This window comes from Lipotes vexillifer, unplaced genomic scaffold (assembly GCF_000442215.2).
Source record: "Lipotes vexillifer unplaced genomic scaffold, Lipotes_vexillifer_v1.1 scaffold753, whole genome shotgun sequence".
Taxonomy (NCBI): domain Eukaryota; kingdom Metazoa; phylum Chordata; class Mammalia; order Artiodactyla; family Lipotidae; genus Lipotes; species Lipotes vexillifer.
Genome location: NW_006783618.1, coordinates 1,195,484 through 1,204,541, shown reverse-complemented (window position 1 = coordinate 1,204,541; position 9,058 = coordinate 1,195,484). Strand labels below are relative to the sequence as shown.

Sequence of the window (9,058 nt, the reverse complement as noted above, 5' to 3'; positions counted from 1 at the left end):
TTTTGCGGTACGCGGGCCTCTCACTGTTGTAGCCTCTCCCGTTGCGGAGCACAGGCTCCGGACGCGCAGGCTCAGCGGCCATGGCTCACGGGTCCAACCGCTCCGCGCCACGTGGGATCCTCCCGGACCGGGGCACGAATCCGCGTCCCCTTCTTACCAGTGGGAGTTTGAGCTTTGGGAGCCCCCTAACGAGAGATTTACATCCTGGCTCCAATACTGCCTACCTGCTGGGTCTGAGCCAGTCACAGAATTCTTCAGAGCATGATTCCCTCAGTACCATGAGAAGAATTCGAATGGAATGTTTCCATGGTACCTGACACTTCATATGTTCTCAATAAGAGAGAGAGTTATTAATAACAATATGATTAACTCGCAGCACAATTGAGCCTCCCCAGGAGACAAATGGACTTTTTTGCTCTGGGCTATGGAAATCCCAAACTGTCTACACTGTCGCAGTTAGACTGTAATTTACCTGAGGGTAGAGAGCGTACATGTCTTGCTCACTTCTGTATCACCAGCACCTGGCCTGTGCGTGGCACATGATGAGAGCTCTGTACATTTTTCTCAATTCACTGGCTGACCAGCTGAGGGGCCTGAGATCCTGGGAACACAGCTGACCCTAGTCCTTGGAAATGTATGGTCTGTGTTGGTGGAATTGTCCTACCTATTCCTTTCCAGGCAGGCACCACTTTGATGATCTCATCTCAAGAGAGCAGTGAAAAAAATCCCTGGACTGAGGTGGCTTTCTGTTCAGAGTTCCAGCCCCAAGCACCTAAGAGTTCCCACCTAAATTCACTAGTTCTAACAACAACAGCTAGCAACAGGCAACAGCTGGCTGAGATCCAAGTAACAAGTGGTGGCAGAAACATTTATCTTCCCCTCATAAAAAGAAAGCGGCCCAGGCCACCTCCTGCCCAGCACCCAAGGTGGCTTTCTGTACAAGCTGAGTCTCTGAGATGGGAATCCAGCACTCCCTCACGCTCCCTCCCCTCCACCACCCACGCTCCTCTCCTTAACTGAAAAGCCAGAGGTATCTGCACCTGCAGCCCTCCTGAGCCCTGCCCCCACCCACTGCCCACACTTGAAGCAGAGGGTGGAGGCTCCGGGTTCTTGCCTTCTCACAGGGGCCCCAGCCTTAAGGATGCTGGGCGGAGCCAGGCTACACGCTAGCACAGGCTGGCTGGCTGGCTGCTAGGGGCTGCTCAGTGCTTCTGCGGCAGAAGAACAGAGGCTGCTATGGAGCAGGGGAAGCGTCTGGCGGGCCTCATCCTGGCTCTCACCCTTCTTCAAGGTAAGGGCCCGCTAGGGGGGTCTGGCAGTCTGGAGAAGGGCTCAAGGGAAGAAGCCATAACCGGAGGGCAAGAATCTTGGGATCCCCTAACCTCAAGCTGTCACCCTAAAGTTCAGAGAAGGAAGGGCATAAATGAAGCTTCTCACTGCTCTCTGCTAAAGAGAAGCCGTGTTCCATGGGAGCGATGGAGTCTTTGTCTCTTAAGAAATCAAAACAGATGACTTTACTGGCTTGAGAGAGAATCCGGATGCCACCATCTTAGGTTTGAATGTAGCCCAAAGGGCACAGGCCAGGAATCTGAAGAGAAAAGGTATGTGTTCCTTAACTCAGAGCTGGAGTTAGGAGTAGATCTATGAAGCATTCACTCACTCTGTTGGTCAGCTAGTCAACAAATACGTGTGAGATCCTATTACGTGTTAGGCTAGAAGGGTATAAAGGTGAATAAAAACCTTCTGCTCCAATTAGCTCATAGTCTAATTGAAGAGATAAGTTTCAACGTTGCCAGATTGAGTGTAAGGTACAATAAAGGTTGCCTGAACGAATATTCAGTTGGAAATACAGTAGGAAGTGGATGAACTGGGCCGATGCCTGGAATCTGGACTAGAGGTGATCCTCTCCACATTGAAAGTCGTTGAAATCACGCAAGAACTATGAGAGATGTGAGGAAGAGGAGGCTGAGGATAGAACTGTGAGGATACCACCTTTAAGGAATAGTTAGAGAACAAACATGTCAGTAAAGAGATAAGGGAATGATCCAAGAGCTGAAATAATCGGATGAGTGCTATTCCATAGAAACCAAGGGAGTAGAGAGCTTCCAGAAGGAGAAAATCACCATGATTATGAAATGCTAAAGAGACATCCACTGATATAAGAATATATTCAAAAGTTTAAGTCTGTATACATACTACCAAATGTAAAATAGGTAGCTAGTGGGAAGCAGCCGCATAGCACAGGGAAATCAGCTCGGTGCGTGACCACCTTTCCAGAAGGAGAAAATCACCATGATTATGAAATGCTAAAGAGACATCCACTGATATAAGAATATATTCAAAAGTTTAAGTCTGTATACATACTACCAAATGTAAAATAGGTAGCTAGTGGGAAGCAGCCGCATAGCACAGGGAAATCAGCTCGGTGCTTTGTGACCACCTAGAGGGGTGGGATAGGGAGGGTGGGAGGGAGATGCAAGAGGGAGGGGATATGGGGAGTTTTGAATCAGAGTTAGAATGAGGGGACTCTTTTTTCCTCCCATGGTGATCAGGTGAATGGGGAGAAGAGCTAGTTAGAAATCTGCTTAACTCTTTGTCTTGCTTTTCTTTATCTTCATTTACTCATTTATTCACTCATACATTCATTCGAAATATATAAAGCTCCTACCATGTTCCAGGCACTGTGCTGGGTGAACTGTTCATAAACAGTTCACCCCTGTATGAAGTTCTAAGACTGTTGACTCCTTCCAACTGTTTCCATCACACTTTGATCTATTCCCCCATCTCTCCCCATAACAAACTCTACCTCTAGCCAAACTACCTCTTTTGTCCTTTTCCAAGTCTGTATCTTTGTTCAGCTATTCTTTCTACCTGGAAACTCTTTCTCTGTCTGGTGAATTCTTACTCATTCTTCAAGGCAGAACCAAATGCCATCTTCTCTGTCAAGCTTTCCCTGTCCCCTCACCCTTGGTCAAAATCAATAGTTTCTACCCCTTCCCATATGCATTTATACAAACACTAAATGATAATTTCTAAGTACTATTACATTTGTGTGTGTTTTTTTTTCCCACTTCATTGTAAACTCTTCAAAAGCGGCAGCTAGTTATTTGTATCACCACCCTTTTCTTCCACACTCGTTACTCATGTCAGACACATAATAGTGGTAAGTGTTTGGATTAAATCCAATTGAACTGAACTCCAGTGTTGGTTCTGTATAGTATGTCTACCATGCAACTCTACTACTCTGAGTTTTGAGACAGATTTGAGGGCTATTTAATAGCTAACTCCTTTGGGACATTCAGGGTTTCCACAAAAAATGGATCGCCAAGGCTGAAGGTTTTAGAAGTAACTCAGCTCTAAAAGACTTTAGCTAGTGCACACCCAGTCTTTGCCAGGGCTTTAGCTGCTAAAGGAGCAGAGCATTCCACACTGTACAGGCAATACCCTTACGGATACTGCAATACAGTTCTGCAATGCTAACTGTCCAGAGTTAGTGTCAGACCTCAAAGGTTAAGGGCTCAGTCCCCAAAAAGACTGCCCTCACTTTAAAAGCTAGGCACAAGTTCAGGGATCCTCAGACTACCCACACTTCTAACGAACTGCCTACAAATGTGGAGGGTTCCCAAGAACCCCCTCAGAATTTGCTAGAACAACTCACAGAACTCCGGAAAGCCCTATACTTACTACTACAGTTTTATTATAAAAAATAAAATCAGATCTATCCAAATGAAGAGACACATAGGGTGAGGTCTGGGAGGGTCCTGAACACAGAGCTTCCATGCCCTCTCCTTCAGATATTAAAATACATCACCCTCCTGGCACATTGATATATTCACCAACTGGGAAGTACGAATGAGTTTTTATTGGGGTTTCATTACATAGGCATGATTGATTGAATCATTGGTCATGTGACTGAACTCAATCTCCAGTCCTCCTCTCCCTCCTAGGGCTCAAAGCCCCAATTCTCCAATCACATGTTTGGTCTTGACCAGTCCCATCCTGAGTCATCTCATTAGCATAAACTCATGTGTGATCCAAGGGCCCACGAAGAATCACAAAGGCAATCCTGTCATTCATGAAATTCCACGGGTTGAGAAACTCCCTCCCAGCAACCCAGGAGAAAGACCAGACAAACTCTTTGCTATACAACACCCTAAATTCGGTTTGGTGATTTAGGCAACAATCCAAAGAAATGGGTATAGATACTGTCACTCGCATGAATTAGGCTCTCGTTCTCCATGTTGGCCTCAAATGACCGTGGAAATGATACATCAGGGGATCTGAATGACTCCATGCCCAGCTGATCCGCTGTCTCTCTTCTGTCTCTACAGGTACTATGGTGCAGTTGAATGAAGGTAGGGGAAATGGCTTCTTTCTATCATCAACCTCTGAGGTAATTCATGGAAATATGGCTTCCCACAACAGTAGTCCTATAGGAGCAAAAGCAAAGAGCTAAGAAGGGATGGGATGATGAAGGATAGACAGCAAACCTCTCCAGTGTCACCCAAATCAGTGGCTAGTCTTGACCTCCCTGGCAGCTTTCCTGTAGCTAAACAATTAATGTTCTGGTTCTTGGAGGAGAAACAGGACCCTAGCAGCTAGGCACTACTCAAAGCACAGCCTATGAATCAACAGCATTGGCATCACCTGGGAGCATGTTAGAAATGCAGAATCTCAGTCCCTCCCCAGAGATATTGAACAAAACCTGAAATTCTAACTAGACCCCATGTGATTCATGTGCACATTAAAGCTTAAGAAGCAGTACTGTCATGGTCTTCTCCTGATGCCCTGGGACAGGGACAATTTCAGAGGCAAGATCTTAACAGACATTTCCTTTTTCAGTAAAAGTGGATGACAATCGAGAAGATGGTTCAGTACTTCTGACTTGTGACATGAATGAAAAAGTTATCAGATGGTTTAAAGATGAGGTGGAAATAAGTCCTGTAAACACAAGTAAAAACACTTGGAATCTTGGAAGTAGTTCCAAGGACCCTCGAGGGATATATTGGTGTCAAGGATCAAAGAACCGTTCAAAATCACTCCAAGTATATTATAGAAGTACGTATCCCCTTCGGTTTGCTTGTGCGAAATTAAACAGTACTTGCTGTTCTGGTGAGCTTCTTGTCTGGGGTGAGTGTGGAAATAGATGCTAAACGCTGAAGTAAGAGCCAGTTTTCTTAATCGCAACATAATTCTTTTTTTTTTCTTAATTTATTTATTTGGCTGCGCCGGGTCTTAGTTGCGGCACGTGGGATTTTCATTGAGGCATGGGGGATCTTTAGTTGTGGCATGTGGGATCTTTTAGTTGTAGCATGCAGGATCTAATTCCCTGACCAGGGATCAAACTCTGGCCCCCTGAATTGGGAGCATGGAGACTTAACCACTGGACCACCAGGGAAGTCCCTCAACTTACTTCTTTTTGAATTTAACAAAGCAGTTCCCCCAAATTCTTGAAAAAGCATAGCCTGTGTTGTAAAGCCTGACTCACTTTTGGGTAGGCCCCACAGATGGAGCAGTCAGCAGTTTATATAAAGTGAGTTAGGGCAGGTAAGGGAGACAGGGGAGACTACACGGTAAGCAACAGAAATGTAGAAGGCAGTTGAGCATGGAGAATGGGATCTGGTCTTCCTTATATTTCAATAGTCGCTGGTAGTAATACTACATGGGCTTCCCCAGGACTCCTGGGGGACAGAGGAACATCAAAAAGCGTTGAGTTCTCAGCCCAACGATCTTCCCAGGCAATTCCCTTGCCATACCACCCACAGAGAGAACAGTCTTCTGCCCTAGACAGAGGTATTATCTCAGGAGAAAAAAAATCCAGAACAACTTTCACACCTCAAAGGAGGTTTATCCTTCCCTTTCCCCACAGTGTGTCAGAACTGCATTGAGCTGAATTCAGCCACTGTGTCTGGCTTTATCTTCGCTGAAATCATCAGCATTTTCCTCCTTGCTGTTGGGGTCTACCACATTGCTGGACAGGAAGGAGTTCGCCAGTCAAGAGGTAAAAGAATGCTCTTAGATGAGAGGTGAGACGACCTGGGACCCTGAGCCTTCTTCCTACCAAGATAGAACCAATAGGAAAGACTGGGTTGGCACGTGTCACTGATGAGCACGACTGGGTGGGGCTCTGGTTCTGTAGGGAGGAGAAAAAGACACTTGGTGTTTTCACAGCATATTTGCCTATCTCAAGATCCAACTCTTTCTGATTTGTCCTCTGTGCTTTTTAAAAAACTCTTTCTTGAAGTAAAACATACATACAGAAAAGTGCATGAATCACATACACACAGGTCAAAAAACTTTTCTAACAAAGCAAACACACATATGAATCCAGCACCCAGTTTAAGAAAGAGAATTAACACTTGTGGTCATTTCCAGCCTCCACTTAGTCCCAAAAGCGACCACTAACCTGACTTCTAACAACATCGATTCATTTTGCCTGTTTTTGTTTCTTACGTAAATAGACTTATACAGTAAGTACTCTTGTGTGTGGCTTCTTTTACTCAACAATATGCTTGTGACATCTATCCATAGTGTTATATGTAGATGTTTTTCACTAATTCTCATTGCTATTCAGTACTCCATTGGGTGAATATATCCCAGTATATTATTTATTCTATCTTGTGTATGTGTACATTTTGTTTATTTTTTGTGCAGCTTCAGACAAGCAGACACTGCTGTCCAATGACCAGCTCTATCAGGTAAGGGAATGTGAAGTGAAAGAGACATTGCTAGTTAGTAGTGGTAAAATTTTGGAATGGGGGGGCAAGTTATTTGGAAGAAACTGCTTAGGACATACCAGACGATGGCATCGTTATCCCTTTGGGTAGAATGGACGAAATAAAGAGAAGGGTTGAGAGAGACTGAGGTCAGGGTCTAGTGACAAAAAGTTGAAGAACACACAGAGAAACTAGATACAGAGCCTCCATTCTTGTCCTCTCCCACCCCCAGGACCATGAAGAAACCACTCCAAAGCCTTGAACATAAAAAGCACTCAATAAGTATGCATCAATAGAAAACAAACTTATGGTTACCAGGGGGTAAGGGCAGGGAGGGATAAATAAGGAGATTGGGATTGACATATACACACTACTATATATAAAGTAGATAACTAATAAGAACCTGCTGTATAGCACAGGGAATTCTACTCAATACTCTATAATGATCTACATGGGAAAAGAATCTTAAAAAAAAAGTTTTTTAAAAGAGTGGATATATGTATATGTATAATAGATTCCCTTTGCTGTATACCTGAAACTAACACAACATTGTAAATCAACTATACTCCAATAAAAAAATTTTTTAAGTATATATATATATGAAGAAAGGTGAAAAAAATAAAGAGTGAAAGCTAAAAATAATTTTTTTAATTAGAAAATAAATATGCATCAAATTAATTCACAGAGGATGATGGAAAATGATTATGACTGTACTATCCTTTTTAGCCCCTTAAGGAACGGGAAGATGACCAATACAGCCACCTTCAAGGAAACCATCTGAGGAAGAATTGAGCCCAGAACTCAGAGTAGGTGTGTCTCTCTACACTAATTCTAAGAAAGTGGCTTTGCACTACCTGCCTTCCCAACTACTGCCAAGTTTATCTCCTTTCCCCAAACAGCTATAAGGATGGGGGGGTAGGGAAGATTGATTGATAATTCCTTGGGGGGAGGGGGATGACTCTCCTGTGCATTGTAGGATTTTTAGCAGCATCCCTCGCCTCTGTCCACCAGATGCCAGGAGTACTCCCCAGCTGTGACAACAAAAATATCTCCAGATATTGCAAGTATCCCCACGGGAGGCAAAGTCGCCCTTAGTTAAGAATCACTGAACCTATATTATCCTTCTAATCACCCAAGCAATCAATCAGAAGTTCTAATTCAATCAACCAGAAATTTCAGTCAGGAAAACAGGGCCCAAGCATTATTTGGTTTTCTGAACCAGTTGCAATTTTTCTCTTTTAATCCAGGTGTTATCCCTTCTATCCAGTTCTCAGAAACAGAGCAATACATTTTGGAGCAATCCTAGTAGAGATTTTCAACCCTAAATCTAGACTCAAGATTCCCAAAGGTGACAAATGGAGAAGAAAGGCCATCAGAGCAAATTCGGATTTTTCTCAAAAAAAAAAAAAAAAAAGTAAAGTAAAACTTGTATGGTGTTTCAGGAGCGCCACCTATTGGAAGTAATTTTTCTGTAAAAGAAAAACGAAAAGGTCAAATAACCTCCTTTATTTGAATACTATTTTTTTAAGTTTTAATTTTTATTTACTTTCTTTATAAGTCATAATTCACATGGTTCTAATATGCAGTGAAAGGTCTCCCTCCGCCTCCCTCTTTGCCTTCTACAGAGGCAAATAATAATACTAGTTTCTTACATAGCTTTACAAGATATTTAAAGTATTATATATCGGAGGTATTCTAGGCATACATAAGCAAATTCTTTTTTTTTTCTTATGGATGACAAATGCATCGTGATTTTTTGTTTGGTTTGGTTTTGGCTGCTTTGGGTCTTCATTGCTGCACGTGGGCTTTCTCTAGTTGCAGCAAGTGGGGGCTACTCTTCACTGCAATGCGCTGGCTTCTCATTGCAGTAGCTTCTCTTGTTGTGGAGCATGGGCTCTAGGCGCACGGGCTTCAGTAGTTGTGGCACATGGGCTCAGCAGTTGTGGCACACGGGCTTAGTTGCTCCGCGGCCTGTGGAATCTTCCCGGACCAGGGATGGAACCAATGTCCCCTGCATTGGCAGGCAGATTCTTAACCACTGTGCCACCAGGGAGGTCCCCAAGCAAACTCTTAAGTACACATTTTTCTTCCTTCCCCTATTTTTCACACAAATGTTATCATACTATACATCTTGCACTTCTCACCTAGTAAAACCTGAAGATTACTTCATACCAATATATAAAGGAGCTCTTTTTTTTATGCAGCCACTTTGTACAGATCCCCTATAATTTCTTTAACCAGTCCTCTATTGATGGACATTTAAGTTTGTTCTTTTGCTCTTACAATGCCACAATGACTGTATAAATGTCATTTTTTTAATTGTATTGAGGTATAATTTACAT

The 9,058-nt window shown here is 43.3% G+C and overlaps 1 protein-coding gene across 1 annotated transcript; it reads left to right on the top strand.

Annotated features, from left to right (window-relative positions):
• The first annotated feature begins 1,236 nt into the window (after nucleotides 1–1,236).
• CD3G (CD3 gamma subunit of T-cell receptor complex) lies at nucleotides 1,237–7,508 on the top strand. The gene is made up of 7 exons (XM_007456318.1): nucleotides 1,237–1,297; nucleotides 1,673–1,689; nucleotides 2,245–2,257; nucleotides 4,843–5,058; nucleotides 5,870–6,001; nucleotides 6,655–6,698; nucleotides 7,443–7,508. Exons 1-7 carry the CDS (start codon nucleotides 1,237–1,239, stop codon nucleotides 7,506–7,508), a joined length of 549 nt encoding a protein of 182 aa, XP_007456380.1.
• Nucleotides 7,509–9,058: the final 1,550 nt, after the last annotated feature.